This window comes from Ambystoma mexicanum, chromosome 11 (genome assembly GCF_040938575.1).
Source record: "Ambystoma mexicanum isolate Mex_15411 chromosome 11, UKY_AmexF1_1, whole genome shotgun sequence".
NCBI lineage: Eukaryota > Metazoa > Chordata > Amphibia > Caudata > Ambystomatidae > Ambystoma > Ambystoma mexicanum.
The window spans coordinates 58077644-58095602 of NC_090934.1; the positions used below are offsets into that span (position 1 = coordinate 58077644).

The 17959-nt window shown below is 49.2% G+C and overlaps 1 protein-coding gene across 1 annotated transcript in view; it reads right to left on the reverse strand.

Moving 5' to 3' along the window:
• Window positions 1-17959, reverse strand: part of KCNQ4 (potassium voltage-gated channel subfamily Q member 4) — an 899641-nt gene that overhangs the window by 299252 nt on the left and 582430 nt on the right. Inside the window, exon 3 of the mRNA XM_069622544.1 lies at window positions 13701-13827. Within this exon, the coding sequence (XP_069478645.1) occupies window positions 13701-13827 (127 nt within the window). The remainder of the gene's footprint in view (window positions 1-13700; window positions 13828-17959) is intronic.

The following is a 17959-nucleotide window of genomic DNA, read 5'->3' on the forward strand; positions in this document are numbered from 1 at the left end:
TCGATGAAAGGTCCAGTTCGTAGTGAATAAAAATAACTGGGGTACAATTAGGTAAATGCAACACTTTTCTCTAAATGTTCCCCTCTTTCAAAAATCAAAAGCTTCCGAGGATGGACTAGTTTCCAAGCCATATTGTATTGCCGGCAATACCTTAAGCTTATCGAATGTTATAAGAGGGAGCAATGGAAAGAGGTAATTATCTCGAGTGATAAAGTGCATAGGTTTGCCAAACTGGGACCCCCTTTCGAGGAATGTACGCCTCGCCTCTCGCTGAGAAGCCGTCATCAAGATAAGACCCAGGCGCCCCGCACTCTGGGCCATAGTCACTTTACCGCAGGGGTGTTGCTAGTTCTGGAAAAGATCCGGGCTAAGCTAATGTCGGGACTGGCAGGACTGGGGCTTTTTGGTTGTAACATCTGAGTTTCTAGCCGGGGCTACAACCAAAAGACCTGGGGCTATAGCCCCCCCCTCCCCCAAACCCCCTCCCAGCCAGCAACGCCTCTGCTTTACAGTCACCCTATGTCCATACATATTTAGAAACTGTCATTCTAGGGGCCATAAAGCACAGCACATGGATTGGCTTTTAATTTATTTTCATTCGTATAGTACAGAAAACTGGTTACAAGACGCTGAAGACCCACTTGGGTTCTGTCCAATAAGAGTACGTCATCAGCGTAAGACATTTTAGTTCATTTCAATTTTTGTTCATCATCGGCCCTACCCAGAGGGTGCTGGAGCACTGTACAAGATTGAAAGGTTTAAAAGGTGGCAGGTGAAACAAAAGTTGCTAAATGTTTTGGGGTAGGATAGGAAGATTAGGAAGGACAAGTGGTCCCGTGGGAGGAGAGGGGACTGGATTATGTGTGAGGAGACACTTTGGGAAAGTGACATATTTTGCATTTAAAATCAGATTCTTATTTACTTCTGATCTGATAGGTTATTTATAACGTGAGGACCCGGGGATCGATCCTGTGTTGCTACGTGTCGTCTTGCTTCCGAGTATGTTGCCCCTGAGCTATCCTCCTAACTTAGTCTGCACTTGGTTTCGTGCTCCAGCACACGCAAGTGCACTGCCCCCATACACTAATGTATTCCCTTCATATTCAAGGACTGGTGGCCACAAGGTCCTGTATTGCCACGTGTGTTCTTTTCCCGGAATCATACAATCACTGCGCCGGCCGAAAAGGCCGACTTTATTATTTTTTTAACCCCATTTCTCAGAATATTTATGTGGTGGATGGGGTAAAGTAAATAATGAATGTTGGGGGAGTATGGGGAGTTGCGGGGTTATCCCCCGCATATATAGTCTGTGAAAAGGGGGTCGGAAAAAAAGAAAAGTAGTCTGCATTTTCGGCTGGCGCAGTAAACTGGGTCGCAATAATCACATAGATCCCTTTTCCCTCATGTTCGGCTACTGGGAGGCCCAGTGGGGGGACTGGATATAACATCTATTGTGCCTACAGTCCTGGTGGGTAGGGCTTTAAAAGGTGTAATTGACCCACACCCAAGTTACGGGCCTGAGGCGAATCGAAGGACAATGTTGCCAGGAGAAGATGCTGAACACCGAGGCGGGATGCCGGGAGAGAAACATCAAACTGTAACAGTGCTTAAGGCCCTCTGCTGACCCGCTGCTCACAGTGGCCTGCAAACCTTCCATTGCTATAATACGCATTGATGGTCCCACATTTGAAGGAAAAAAAAACTCTGATCCAACCTTCCCTGGTCCCTACCTGTCCAGTTCCATTTTCCCACTAAAGACACTGGCTCTTGATCCCACCGCCCTCACGGCTTATGTGTAAAGAGCAAAGTTCACAGACATAAGAAAGTACATTTTCATTTGCACTGCGCCCACTACCAGAATAGCAGTCTCCAGGCCCTGCAGTTGTCTGAGTAAGTGTGCAATCGGGCCCAAGCCTGTGATTTCCAAAACTCAGTCTGTGAACAGAAACAGGAGAGAGGGAGGAAAGGAGGCCGGGAAAGGCAAGAGCAGAAGCAGGTGAGGAATGATGAGAGGCGGAGCACATGAAAGGGGGAGTATTCAATCTCCAGGATTCTCCAATGACACCCGGCCTTGCTCTGCTGTGGGCGTGTTTGTGGCTTGCCCTGGAGTACCTCACCTTGGGCATATTACCACTCAACCTACCCTCTGCACTCAGAATTATGCAGCCTTGTATAGCTCAGTAAGGCTGCCTCGCAGCGCTGAGAATGATGAGCAGTTATGGACATGTTGAAGATGCTACCCAACAAAGCAAGCACCAGCGTACCAAAAGGCCTTCCCAGTCCGCCACAGATCGCCAGCTCAATAAGGATAACTGTTTGACGCAGAAGGCATTCCGGGGTAAGGTCCGGATTCAGTACGGAGGTGCCCTCCTGAAGTGACTGCCAGGGAAGACATTGTTGTGGCGAGGAAATTGGAGAGGCTCTTACGCCCTATTGACATCCCACCTCGCCCTTGGCATACGCTTTCTATGGACTTCATCACCGATCTACCTCCATGCTCCGGATACAATACGATTCTAGTAATCGTGGACTTATTCTCCAAGATGGTGCATTTCATTCCGCTCAAAGGCTTGCCAACAGCAGCAACTCTGGCCCGAGAATTTCTTGAAAACATCGTCCGACTGCACGGTTTTCCTTCGGTTCTAATTTCGGATCGAGGCAGTCAATTTATTTCTCATTTTTGGCGAAGTTGCTGTCGGTCGGCTCAAATTGATGTGAGACTATCGACCAGCCACCACCCTCAGACCGACGGACAAACCGAGAGGACCAATCAAACTCTGGAACAGTATTTACGCTGCATGCTGCAACAAACTGAAAAAACTTGGAAAGACATCCTTTGGATAGCCGAATATGCCTACAATAACTCTGTCCATTCGGGAACTGGGAAAACCCCGTTTTTTCTTTTGTACGGCAGTCACCCTCGAACCTCGGAGTTGGATCCCCTCCAAGATATTGAAACACCAGCAGTAGACTACCTGCATTCTACAATCACCCAAGCCTTTAAGGAAGCTGTTTCTCACCTTCAAAGGGCTAAAGAACAATACAAGAAAGGAGCAGATAAACATAGGAAGGAAGCCCCTCAATATCAAGTAGGGGATCAAGTCTGGTTATCCACCAAGTATCTACCTCTAAAAGGGCCACGCACATTCAACCCAAGATACCTTGGTCCCTATTCCATCACTACCATAGTAAACCCAGTAGCGGTCAAGTTGGACTTGCCCCCGCACATGAAGATACATCCGGTCTTCCACGTCTCTCTATTAAAACCCGTGCAACCCCAAACCCGACTAACTTAACCTCCAAAACCTATCCTAGTTGATGGAGAACTCGAGTTTGAAGTCAAAAGCATTCTGGACTCCAAGATCTCCAAATCTAAACTATTTTACCTAATTGACTGGAAAGGCTACGGCCCCCAAGAGAGATCCTGGGAACCTGCTGAATATGTCCACGCTCCTCGCCTAATCAAAATATTTCACCGAACATTTCCTGACAAGCCAAAACCCCCAGAGAAGCCCGGGTTTGGGAGGGGCCTTGAGGGGGGGTACTGTCATGATCTCTGCTTCCAAAAGGTCAGGGTTTTCCCAACTCCCTTGGAAGCAGATCCATAACCCAGGTTCCGAGTGCCAACCAGTCCCAATTGAGACCTTTTGGACCCAGTCCTGGCGCCAGTGGCACCAGGCTCATAAATATGCCCAGTCCCAGCGCTGGAAGCGCCGGGCTCATAATGCTTGGGTGGACTTACCTGCAGCAGACCATGCTGCTTACTTGCCTGCCAGTTGAGCCTCTGATCCTCTTCTGTTTGGAACTACTTTTCCTGTTGGGTGGGGCAGGAGCCACTCCCTAGATTCAGAACACTGGAACTCTTCTGGAAAGCAGGAAATCTTTTCTTACCTAGGCGTGGCTGTGGAAGGAGGCGCCTAAGCACTACAGGAGGCTATTTAAACCACACCCGATGGATGAATCTTGCTTTGCGTTATTCTGCCTCCTCTGCAGCAGAACGCTCATCGTGTCTTCTGCATCTGATCCTGGGCCTAAGGGAAAAGGCTTACCATCCTGAATCCAGTCTTCAGCAACACCTATAAAGACAAGAAAGAACAGGTTAGCATTATGGTCTTCAGTGACAGCTCTTCACTTTCCTGGTCCATCGGCTGTCACCAACGCCTCGCGCTGCATTCTGGCATCTGAAAGACAAAGGCTTACCTACTCTTCGTGCGCTCCGGAGGTCTTCACACTGCATTCCGGCATCTGAAAGACAAAAGCTTACCAACTCTTCGCACGCTCCGGAGGCCTTCGGCGCTGCATCCCGCATCTGAAAGACAAAACAAGGTGCGTTTAAAGACATTGGGGAACTTTAATACTCACGTGCCATTACTCCTTTCCACATCTAACCCAGTGGGTATTCCGGCACCCTGCAGCCGCTCCGAACTTGTACCTGCAAAATAAAAAGACAGTTAGAGCGCATCGTGAAGCAGGCAACAAGCGCTTACTTACGTGCTTCCAGGCGCTTCTATTCATCACACGGGCTCCATTTTCAACTCACTTCAGCCCGTCCTCCGCCATCGCCGGAACCCTGCAAAACAAGAGACATCATTACTAAAGACTTTAAAGACATTAGAATTACTCGAAACTTACCGATTGTGCAGTAAACGACAGACAGCAGTCCTCTGAAGTCAAGAGGCCTGCTCCCCTTATCCAGTGAAGAAACTGGTTACAGCACCCTGCCCCGAGGCAGATGGAGAGCACGGCGTTCACTTACCTAAGGTGAGAGCGTTAACCTTTGGGGTTCTACAGGAGGAGAGAAAGGGAAGAAGAGAGAGACATTCAATAACCCAGTTCCTTAATCCCATATTTTCTATCTGCAGACATCTTACCCTTCGAGTCAGACATACAGTGCACAGAGGTCCAGCCCAAAGAGCCAGCCGTGTGTTACACATCACCTTTGAAGATACGGTATACGCCCAGTCAAGACCGGCGCCTCTACGGGAATCAGGTGAGCGTTACAGTGGGCATGCTCAAAGACACAGTCATATCCCTCCACATTGACCCGAAGATCAACCCAGTGCCTCAACACATGTGCTGGGTAGGATTCCGGCTGCAAGCCCAGGTTACACATGAGCTGCATCATTGCAAGAGTGAATGGCCCCACCCCATGGGTGTCCCCTATGGTCGTCGTCCCAAAAGGAAAATGGCCATCTGCGACTCTGTGTCGGCATGAGCATTCCAAATACTACCATTCAAAGAGAGAGTTGCCCAGGCCCAAACATGGAGGACAAGCTAGTGAGACTAAATCAAGCCACTCGTTTCTCCAAATTGGACCTTAACCAAGGGTACCACCAATTGCTGATTGACCAAGCCTCCAGACCCATTACCACGTTTGCCAAACACGAGGGGCTATTGCGCTACAAGTGGCTTACCTTTGAGAAAGAATGGGCAAGATACAAAGGGAACTAGCCACGACGGAACATGTCATACTGCTACGTCGCAACTGACTAGTGGTTTCCAAGTGCCTGAGGAAGGCGATCATAAACATAGCACATGAGGAGCACTGAGGAATCGCAAACACAAAGAAAATACTGCACAAACAAGTGTGGGTCCCATACATGGACACGTTTGTTGAAGATGCCCTGACACACTGCCTACCCTGTCAGAAGGAAGCAGTGAATGCACCCCCATGCCCTTTGCAAATAGTACCGCGACCAAAAAGGACCCTGGCAATGAATAATCATGGGGCCTCATTACGACCCTGGCAGAAGGCCATGGTGTTATTAGCACCATGGTCGATGCCGGAGTCCGCCATGGCGGAATGGGGAATTACCACCCCATTCTGAGGTTGGTGGGGCGGTAATTCCCCATGCCGCCATGGCCCTTCCCCATTCCCATTTTTGCCCCATAGGGCTCAATGGGAATGGGGAAGGCGCTAAGTACGGTGCCGCAAATTGCGGCACCGTACTTAGCACCAAGGTCCCTTCGCGGGTCCCTACTTTAACGGCTGGTAAAACCAGCCGTTAAGGTCGGGTCCCACAAAGGGACCTCGTAATTAGGCGCTAATAGGTTAATGGCACCGCAGCCTTTTACGGCGCCATTAACCCATTAGCGCCTGGGTCGTAATGAGGCCCATGGACTTCTATGGACCATTAGTAGATGGAGTCCACCTACTCGTGATAATGGACAAATACTCCCGGTTTGCAGTATTAAAACATGTACAATCCAGGGCATTCAACCACATAGCATGGTTGATAGATGAGCTATTCAGTGAATGGGGGATGCCGAACACTGTAAAAACAGACAACGGACCACCATTTCAAGGTCAAGAGTTCCGGAAACTAGTCGCACACCTAGGATTCCAGCACCAGAGAATCACGTCACTGTGGCCACAGGGCAACGGGATGGTGGAACGATTCATGTCCACCATCAAGCGGACCAGACAAAAAGCCACCGTCGACCAAACATCACTACCGCAAGCAGTATGTCAGATGCTGAGGAGCTGCAGAAACGCACCACATGAAGCAACAGGACGAACACAGCTGGAACTCATGATAAAATACAAACCGCAAACTCGTATCCTGCAAGTAGAAGACTACACGGCAGACCAAGACGCAGAAATCCGAGAACTAGATGCGGAAAGGAAAAGGAAAGTGAAGGAATGGGCACCCCAAAGAAGGAGAGCAAAGGTACCCCAACTCCCATTCGGTGAGACCGTCCTGGTGACACAAAGGCAGCAAAGGAAAACTGACTCAGGGTACGACCCAGAACCATTCCTAAAAGGACCAATGGTTACAGCAACAGGAGATGGGCGAGAAATAACCTGTAATGCCTCATCCTTCCACCGCCTACATACACAAGAACCTGAGCCAATGGAAGTGACAACAGGCGAAGAAGAGCAGCAAAAGGAAGAAGCAAAGGAACCACGTAGATGCAGAAAGACCAGGGGAGACCCGTGAACCACCTGGGAGGCCACAGCGAGCCACCAAAGGACCCTTACACCTGAGTGAGCAGCTGTAAGCCTTTGAACTTCCTTGATAAGCAAGAGGGAGGTGTAGTGGCGAGGACATTGGAGAGGCTCCTTTAAAAGGGAAGGACTTGGAATCCCGGGAGGAAGGAGGAAGAAGGAGGAAGGGGAGGGGACAGGGAGGGGAAAGGGCAGTATGCGGAAGGAGAGTGAATACACGGGAAGCTGATGACATGTGGCTCTGTGCCTTTTATTAATGGCCTGTGCCACATATAACAGACATTGCCAACAAGCATATTGGATCCCTGGTCCTCTGGCAAAGACCGGCATGAGCCGCAGCCCTTCAGAAGCCGCTACTGGGCAACTGCCCTGCTGGAAGTGGTTCCAAAAGGGTGGCATTTATGTAGCTTCTTAGGTGTCCAGGTGGCAGCAGCGAGAAAAAAGACAACATTGTGAACGGACTGCTGTTTACTGCACAACATGTTGTTTATGCAGCACTAAACAGCACTAAACAGGACATGCAAACATTTGGGAAACAGTGAAGTCTGATCTTTCAATTCGAGCTAAGGGTTAAATTGACTTAAAGTGATGTGTGAGAGGAGTGATTTCATGAACTTGGAGTTACAGTACAAGTGTAGCTGAGCCCCCACCTGGCACCGCCCCCACACAGCCCCCACCCTCACCACCACCCTCCACTAGGGAAATATCTTAAGCTCCTCGTGTGATGACCTCCGGTGAGCAGGTGCTGCGGGGCACTGTCCCCCAATGCTCTTCACTGTGAAGCTTACCGGAGGCAGCGAGGTGGGGGGATGCCCCCCGCCCCCCGCCAGAACTCTGCACCCCTGGAGAGATGGACTCTGGAGCTGCTGAGAGGCTGGTTTTGTGTGCTTCCCTGCTAAGCAGGTTTAATGCGGAGTACTTCATTTCCCTGACATCACCAGAGCCAAAAAGTGTGTGCTTCGCCCCCACCGACTGGAACCTCCTCCCCCCACAAACTGGAACAAGACAACCCGAATGGCTGCCTTGCACACCTGGTTGGGCTTGGGGGAGGGAAAAGTAGGGGATGGGAGATGATGGACTCGCTAGGGGGAGGGGGGGCGAGGATCTCAGAAGATGCAAACATCTGCCCGCGTGATCGGGAGTGGAGTAAGCATTTCTGAGGAATGGGAGGTTAGTGCTGGGAGGGGCTGGGCTGGGTTGAGAGGGGAGCAAGGAAGGCATTGGGGAAGACTCCCAGTGAAATAAAAGCATGGGAACGAGTGGGGGCCGGCCCGGCCGGGGAAGTTTATAAGGGGTGCATCAGGGAAAGTGGGCAGTGGGATGCTGGATGAGGGACTGGGGGAGGCGAGTACAAGAAGAACGAGTTACTGAAAGAAAGCTAAGGGGGCAGCCGAGAGGGGTGGAGAGCACGAGACATATGGAGAGACATATGGAGAGAGACGTAGTCAGAGGGGGGGGGTGAGATGAGGCAGATAATGAGAGAGGGCGCTGAGGCGCGCGCTGGCGGAGGCGAGGCATAAGCATTATTAAATACATGAGTGGATGTGATTGGATGTGTGGGAGAAAGGATACATGAAAGGGGTGGATATGATTGGATTGGATGTGTGGGAGAAAGGATACATGACAAGGGTGGATGTGATTGGAAGTGTGGGAGAAAGGATACATGAATTGGGTGGATGTGATTGGATTGGATGTGTGGGAGAAAGGATACATGACAAGGGTGGATGTGTGGGAGAAAGGATACTTGAAATGCGTGGATGTGATTGGATGTGTGGGAGAAAGGATACATGACATGGGTGGTTGTGATTGGAAGTGTGGGAGAAAGGATACATGAATTGGGTGGATGTGATTGGATTGGATGTGTGGGAGAAAGGATACATGACAAGGGTGGATGTGTGGGAGAAAGGATACTTGAAATGCGTGGATGTGATTGGATGTGTGGGAGTAAGGATACATGAAATGGGTGGATGTGATTGGATTGGATGTGTGGGAGAGAGGATACATGACAAGGGTGGATGTGATTGGATGTGTGGGAGAAAGGATACATGACAAGGGTGGATGTGTGGGAGAAAGGATACTTGAAATGCGTGGATGTGATTGGATGTGTGGGAGTAAGGATACATGAAATGGGTGGATGTGATTGGATTGGATGTGTGGGAGAGAGGATACATGACATAGGTGGATGTGATTGGATGTGTGGGAGAAAGGATACATGAAAGGGGTGGATGTGATTGGATGTGTGGGAGAAAGGATACTTGAAATGCGTGGATGTGATTGGATGTGTGGGAGAAAGAAGACCAGGTGGGTGATGGGGAGTGAGTGAAAGAGTGAGCAGTGAACAGGGGAGTGACCAAGGGAAAATATGTGGGGGGCAGGTGGGGAATCGGGAAAAGAATGCAAAGCTCTCCATGCAGAAGGACACATTTTTTAAGGCAATCCAAACCCACCTGAACACCATTGATATGATATGATATGATATGGCATTTGTAACGCGCCTATACACTTGTATTGTATCCAAGCAACAATAATCACATAACCCTCGCTTGTCCACGTGCCTGCACATGCACGCGCCTGCACACATAATCCACTCTAAGGGCCTCATTACACGGAAGGCGGTAAGGGTTAACGGTCACCGGTAATGCTACCGGTGATCGTTAACCCTTACCGCCTTACTACGAGGTCCCTTTGCGGGACCCGACCTTAACGGCTGGTGTAGACCAGCCGTTAAAGTAGGGACCCACAAAGGGACCCTGGTGCTAATTACGGTAGCGCAGTTTGCGGTACCGTAATTGGCGCCTTCCCCATTCCCATTGAGCCCTATGAGGCAAAAATGGGAATGGGGAATGGCCATGGCGGCGTGGGGAATTACCTCCCCACCAACCTCGGAATGGGGTGGTAATTCCCCATTCCGCCATGGCGGAATCGGTAAATTACCGGCATGGACCATGGTGCTAATAGCACCATGGTTTAGCACCTACCGTGTAATGAGGCCCTAAATCTCGGACAGCAGGGCTAGAATACCACTGCAGCCCTTTGTGTATAGCAGGGATCTGCAACCTGCACCTCACCAGATGGTTTGGACTACGAATACCATGACTCCTGACTGTTTGCTTTGCTGGCTATAAGCCTGGTGGGAGTGGTAGTTCCAAACATCTGGCGAGCCAAAGGTTACAGACCCCTTATCTAAACAAAGGATCCCCCTATAGCCCTATCTCTCTGTATAGGACCCACACCTGCACCCTCTATGGACTGAACCAAACACTCCCTTGACCAGCTCTGCATGCCCTGCCTTGCAGCATTGCAACACTGCATCATGACTACGTTCTGCAGTGTAGGAGTTCAGGTGGAGCAGTGTGTTAAGACTCATCGAGGCTTACTTTGATGGAGATCAGTTATTGCAGCGAGGCCCGGTCTCGCATAGCTTTACATTCAAGCAGTCCTCTGGGTGTAAATAATGCACAGAGATGTTGCAAGTCACGGGTTTCTGTGCATATGTGCACATACGCATGAGAATGGTCGTAAATATCTCCTACCATGCCGGTGGCATTTACATGAATTCCTATGGAATCCGCCATCTTTGAGTAGTTGCAAATAGCTGAGCGGGTCCTTTGAAATCTACAACATCTCCAAAATAAGATGCGGGCAGAGATGCTGTGGGATTTGATGCACGGCACCAAAGGGGGGTGGCGACCATCGGTCTTTCCAGTCCAGTCCAGTCCATGCTTCGTCTCACAAATTACTTCATGCGTGGGTTCAACGCTCCATGGACAGCCTTCACGGCATGGAAATGACCGCTATCGTGCTGAATTTGATGGTCATGCCTCTGACTGGTTTGCAGAGAGGTCTCCCAGCTTATCTGGCTGAAAGCACCAAACTGGCTCCTCATAGATGGCGGGGTCACGTTCTAGGCTGTCTGTATTATGCATCACATTCTCTGTGTGCCCTCCCGGCCTGAAGAAGCATTTACCAGGGATAACCCTGAGATGAACAGGAGGAAGCCATCTCATTGCTGGGACTCTCATCAAACTGCACTGGCACCCACTGCTAGCCTGTATCATCTCCAAATCCTGCTGCATCATCTACAAGGCTGTCATCCTGAAGTCCCCAAGCTCCCTCACTGAGAAACTCAGCATCGCCGGAGGCCTGCGACCCACCCGAAGTAAGGACAAGTGCAGACTTGAACTCCCATGGTGACGGAAGGAAAGAATTAGGCGGCAGGCCTTCTGTGTCTACACCCCAAGACTCTGGAACCTCCCCCCCATCGCTTCAACAGTTCAGGGAAGGGCTGAAGGCCTTCCTCTTCAAGGAATGGCTCCTTTCAAACTCTTAGGTCCACAAACCATCTACACTGCGCCCTACCTGAGACTAGAGGATCTGATCCCCCCATGGTTGCTTGTAGATCCCTTGCTGTCATTTGCCCACCCTCCCCCTCTTGATACCTCCCTGCCCCCCATTTCTCTGCTTCCCTCACTGTGTTCTTCCCCCTATGATTGTAAAGTGCTCTGTTGCTTCCTGAAGCTGGGTCCGCGCTCAATACATATCCTAATAACAATAATAATAATAATAATAATAAAAATAATAATAATAATTGCAGCAAAGTATAGAGAGAAGCACCTGGCGGGCGCTCCCTCGCTGCTGCAGCACTAACTTGGTGGAACTCAATCCCTACATCACTTTGCAATAAAACATTGAGCACTTCAAGAACAGCCTTGAGTGGAACCTCTGCAGAGACCCCCTTCTCTCTAAGGGGGTCATTGACATAATAGTCCAAACTGTCCCGGGGACCCCCAACAGGTACACTTCGAAGCACTGCAGTAACCTCTGTGCAATGTGTGTGCTGTGCACAGAAGTTGAAGTAAAAGTGTGTCGGGCCCAGCAGACCTGGGGTAGCCTGCATTGGTTGCACTTTATAGCGCACAGAACTGTGCATGCCTCAAGCTATGAACACAAGGCATTTGCCAAGGCCTCCATGTGCTTTTAGGCGTTAAAGGCCTGCGGATTCCATAGGAATCTGATGTTTTTTTCACAAGCGTGAAAATCTCATGCTGGCATTTAGTTTTGGCTGGCAGACGGGAAGGGCAGGCGAAAATAATACTCCACCTGCCAAAACCACAAAAATCATGTGGCATTAAATCAGCCGGAACAATTTTAATTTGGAATGGTTCCAACACCACTTTTTTCTTACACTCCAAGGGATTGGGAAATGACCCTTTCATGACTAAAAAAAACAAAATAGCCCCCTAGAGCTTGACATATTGCCCTTACCTGTGCCAAAAGGGATAACACCCAGGTGGGGCTTTAACAAGGGTAACCCCACCCCACTTGCCCGTCAAGCACTGCACTTATTTCAGCCTCATTGGTATCAAGTTTAGATGTCCTCACATAAATGAGAAGCGTCATCTCAACAATGCATTTTTGCATAAACTTTGATCTGCGCAGTATTGAATTGAATTGATATTTTATTTATATCGCGCTTCTACACAAGTGTTTCAAGGCGTGACTGGGCAAGGGAGGGTTACAGGGGTGAACAAAACAGCAATCTTACTAGGCCCAGTGACAATGAGAACGCGCAAGTGCACGGGATGTATGTGCTGTGCATGTATACAGAACCTCCCCCCCTCCTGCGTTAAGTTGGGCCCACTCCTACCCAAGCTCTCTTCATTAATCCCCCCCAAACAACCTCCCAACCCTATCTTGTCATTTGGTGCAACTTAGTTTGCAATAAGGCACATTATAAAAGCCCAATATGTGTTTTTCCTTTAAAAAAAGTGAATTCCATCAAAGCATGGTGATTGGATGCTCGCGGCTTCAGGCCATAGCTTTCCAGAATAGGGCCTGCTGGTTACAAGAGCAGGCCACTAGCAGGAGGCACTGGAGGAGCTTCTGGGCAGATGTCTTCAAACTGGGAGAGTGGCAGATGTCAGAGAACTGCAGCGCACAACCCCTGCACCCCAACCTCCAAGGCCCAGCAGCCCCATGGCGAAAGACGGTAAGTCCTTCCTGTCCACCGCCTAAGCTCACAATTTCAGAAGAAACACATTTCCTTTTGTCTTTCTGGTAAACACATTTAGCTCAAAAGATGCATTGAAGAGAGGTGGAAAGATAGAACATGGAAGCAAAGAGGTGTTGAGAGACAGAAAAAAATGGGGAGGTATAGAGATAGAGAGAAAAGGGTCAGGAGAGCAAGAGAGGGCAGAGAGCGAAGAAGAGCAATGACAAGGACAAATACATTGAGACAGAGAAAGAAAAATAGGCAAATTCACTTTGATCAATGGATAATCGAAGAGATGCTCAGTTAGATCCCATTTCACATGTGTTAATACATGACATGTATTGCTTAATATTACTTATATTGAAGGACTTTTGCATAAAATTACATTTCTTTAACAAACAGCTTGACAGAATCGTATTGTACGTTCAAGTATTATTTCATTCAGTGAAATTAAACAACATATTCTTTTGATCTTTTTGAATTCGTTAATGCATTCTAAAGGAGTATTCCCCACAGGAGGCACTGGAGTGAATTTAGTTTTAAGTCCTTGTAGCCAGGGACTTATCCAGGGAACCTGGAATCATGAGTAAATAACTGAACAAAAAAAAAAGAACTGATATGCATATATTTTTGGAAACAGTAGTGCAACAGGAAACAGGAAGTGAAAGAGTTATAAAGACGAGCGATATAAGGGAGCAGCAACAGATGAAGAATGACGTCAACGTAAGCGGAAGCAGGAAGGGGCGGGTGCGGTTTTACCTATCACACAAAATGGCTTCCTGGCGAAGCGGAGACGGCCCTGCCATCCCCGGTACCGGCAGCAGCAGCCGGCGGCCCACACTCGGATGATGTACTCCATTCCGAAGACCACGATCATGACAAACTCCTGGAAGAGGAGGGAAAGAGAAGGGGTCAGGCAGGTGGTTCTCCTTGATTTCTTTTTCAGTTTTATTGGACATAAATCAGGCCACTTTCTTGGGCTACTTGATTCAGGCAGCAAACCTTGTGGAGTTCACCCAATTATCAAGACCAAGTCCTTATGATGAATAATAGCCCACACGAAGGACTGTACAGAACACTTGGGAAACCCGTCCTGACATCAACAACTTACTGTGGCCTGTGCAGCAGTTTCTAGACACAAAGAAGGTTTCCAAAGAGAGGATGTGCCAAGAGACCTATCCATCCTTGTGGGCGCTACAGTAAATAACAACAAAAGATCCTGTAGCAGGGCACCATTTGACCAAACGACCAGGAACAAAAACTCATGAGAACCACCCTACAAGGCTGGGCAGCCACATCACTGCTGCTTCTAGAGGCTCCCACCGATGGTGGCATAGTACCCTCTGCATGCTGCTTGGCACTGCATAGTACCCTCTGCATGCTGCTTAGCACTGCATAGTACCCTCTGCATGCTGCTTGGCACTGCATAGTACCCTCTGCATGCTGCTTAGCACTGCATAGTACCCTCTGCATGCTGCTTGGCACTGCATAGTACCCTCTGCATGCTGCTTGGCACTGCATAGTACCCTCCGCATGCTGCTTAGCACTGCATAGTACCCTCCGCATGCTGCTTGGCACTGCATAGTACCCTCCGCATGCTGCTTGGCACTGCATAGTACCCTCCGCATGCTGCTTGGCACTGCATAGTACCCTCTGCATGCTGCTTGGCACTGCATAGTACCCTCCGCATGCTGCTTGGCACCTCTGCTGTTGGAGACAGAGTCTGAGTGTTCACTAGGTGGGCTCTTTGTGGGCTTGTGGGATTGTGAAGGGATCTTTTACTTTTAGATATCACTCTTTTTGCCACCCCCCCACCCCCACTGGTGTGATTCTTATTAGGACTCTCGTCGGTTGTGTTGATGACTAGGGAATGGAGGAATCCCTTGGTTGTTGCGGCCTTGTTACTGGTCTCTGTCATCAAGCCCTGAGGGCAGGTGGGGACTAGTTTGAGGTGTCGTGGGGGAGCTATCTGTCTATATTCTGGAGCAGGCCGTGTTTAACTTCTTCTAACCTATTGCCTCTTTGATAGGTATTAGTGTGGTCTTAGTGTGACTGAGTCAGACGCTGTTATTCTTTCACCATCCTAGGTGGATGCTGAACGATCCTCGTTCATTGATAATTGTAAAATCATGGCCCCGATGAGGGGTCTGTTTGTGGAGAAAATGATGCCATCAGAACTGTCTCAGCGCGTTGACAGGAATTTGGCATGGGGGTTTCGTGGTGATACTGTGGGCTGCATTACGTTAAGCTGCATATACCAGGAGTGCTACTTACATTGGGAATAGAGAGGGTACGTCATTTCAAAGCAGGCTGTCCAGCTCGGGAACAAGTAAAACTCCATTATGCCTCTGACACTTCTAAAGTGTCATAGTTGGGTGTGAATCATGTATGTTCTTGAATGATTCTAAAGGGAGGTGGGGCTTCACCTTGATGGAGGTGGGGTTGACTCCTATCTACAGAGGAGACCCCTTGGTAGAGGATACCCCAACCTAAGATAATGGCCAGGGACCCGCCATGGGGCGAGGGCCGTTTTGGAAAGGGCTGCTGTTTAAGGACTCTAGAGGTTAGTATGTATACTGACATGGTAAATTATAATGATATAGGATTTAGGGTACCGGTCTGCAATTTACCTTCACTTGATCCCCGTGCTGAGGGATCCATATATCCGCCCTGTCCATGGTAGGTAAGTGCCTAGGGATCAGACCTTGAAATCAATACATTCGTCTCAACAGCTTTTCATAAAGTGACAGTCTTCTAAGGTTGGCGTGTCTCTTTTCTACTGATCGGTCTAGATTCAAAGGCAACGCACTGTAGTTGTGCGCAGACAATCAGAGAGACTTATCAGAAAACCTTTATAATGGGAACTGGTTGTTTTCAATAAAGCATCTCATATAAATTAGCAATATATGATGGAGAAGTGACATGCTGGTACAGTGGATTAAAGGTGAGGTATATCAACCTTCTAGTACACATATATCACACACAATGACAAACAACTAAACATCTTCTATCAATCACCAACCTATGAAAGAGGACATGGTGGGTGGTCTGACACACCTCTCAATATTTTAGTAAAATATCGATTAACAAATGATACTCTCTATGGATGAGGGAGACATTATGCAAGGAGATTTAAAGAGCCATTGAGGTTGGCAATAGGGACACACTGTCCCTTGTATCATTGGATGTTTCGACAGCCAGCAAGATCCTATATCCACACCAGACGATTGATGATCATGAAAAAGTGACCCAGGAGTTGGTTATTTTGAAGGATGTGCTCATTCTTCTTGAGCTATCCTCTGCTTTCGATATGGTCAACCACTCCATCCTGATCAATCGTCTCTGTGAGAACCTGGGAATCATGGGTGAGGCCCCTGCATGGTTGACTTCCTTTCGATCTGATCGACCCTCCAGGAACAACTTGGGTCGTTACTCTCTCCCACCTTTCTCTCTACATGTGATGTTCCCTAGGGGTCTAACTTCTCACCCTCGCTCTTCAACCATTTCTTGGCTCCTCTGGCCCACCTCATCTCTACTTTCTGTTCAAACGTTCAGTGTTATGCAGATGACAGTCAGCTCTCCTTCAGGCTCCCCTCAGCCTCCTCTGATCTCGAGCTCATTACTGACTGTCTATCTGCGATACAGCATTGGTGCGCCTCCAACGATCTTTGCCTTAACGCCAGTAAGACTGAGATCCTTCTCATTGGGACCCCTGCTCCTGCTTTCCCTCTTGCTCTCTGGCCGCCCCACCCTGGGCCCTCCACCCTCTGCTTCTTGTGAGGCAAAGAACATTGGTGTCATCTTCGACTCTACCCTCTCCTTCTCTCCTCACATCTCTGACATCCCTAAGAAGTCCCACTATCAGCTGCACCTCCACAGAGGTATTCTTCCTTTTCTCACTTTCCCCCAGAAGCTCACTGCACCAGAGCCCTAGTTCTCTCTAGGCTGGACTATTTCAACCGCCTATTTCTAAATCTGCCTGCCTCTACTCTTCACCCTTTGCAACTAAAGCGGAACAGGACTGCAAGACTTGTCCTTGGCCTCAAGCCCAGGGACCGCATCTCTCCAGCGCTAAGATCTCTCCACTGGCTCCCGGTGGCTGCAAGGATCAAGTTCAAGACCCCTTGCATCATCCACAAGGCTTCCTGGGGCCGGAGACCACACTATATCCAACGCTCTCTTCCTAAGCATCTTCCTTCTAGAGCCCTCCGCTCATCCACCTCCAACTCTCTGAGGGTCAGACGCTTCTCCAGGCAGAGAGTGTGGGGAGATCTTTGTCCTTGGCTGGGGCCCCCTCTGGAACAGTCTCCCTGTCTCTCTCAAACCTGAGCAGGACCCCGTAAGAGTCCGGGAGAAACTCGAGACCTTCCTTTTCACTTATGCTTTCTGTCTCCCCCTCCCCTGCTGATGCACCTGTCTGCTCGCTAACTGGTCACCTGGCCACCCACTGAACCTCACAGGCACCAGGCTCCTGCACAACCAGTTGCCCCTTGCACTGCCTCTGGGCCTCCTACCCACTTAGGGACTGTATCTGCAACCTTACAGTCCCCTGCCTCTCTGCACTTACTTGAGCCATCACCCTGGCAGCACTTAGTGTTTTGCCATTGCACTTCCCCGCCTCCCTCCCTTGGCACATCTCCTCTTCCCTCCCCCACGCACTTGCGCGATATGAATGACAAAAAGGCCTAGTAAGATCATTTGTTTTGTGCTCCGTCTGTCTACCCTTCCTTGTCTTGTCGCACCTAGAAACACTTGTGTACAGGTGCATTATAAATGACTTATCATATCATATCATATCATACACCAGGACCAATGACCTTAGAGCGATTAGTCACATGGTTGGCTTCGGAGATTGAATCGGAAAAGGCAGTCTCCTCCTACATGCCTGCAATTACACTTTATCTTGACTTGGACCGGGGTTCGAGGCTTGAGGAAAGTTTTGAGAGGGCCAACGTTAGAAAGGCGTTAAGGGGGTCTTGAACGTTACACTAACAAATCCAGGCGGCTAGTGGGTGGGG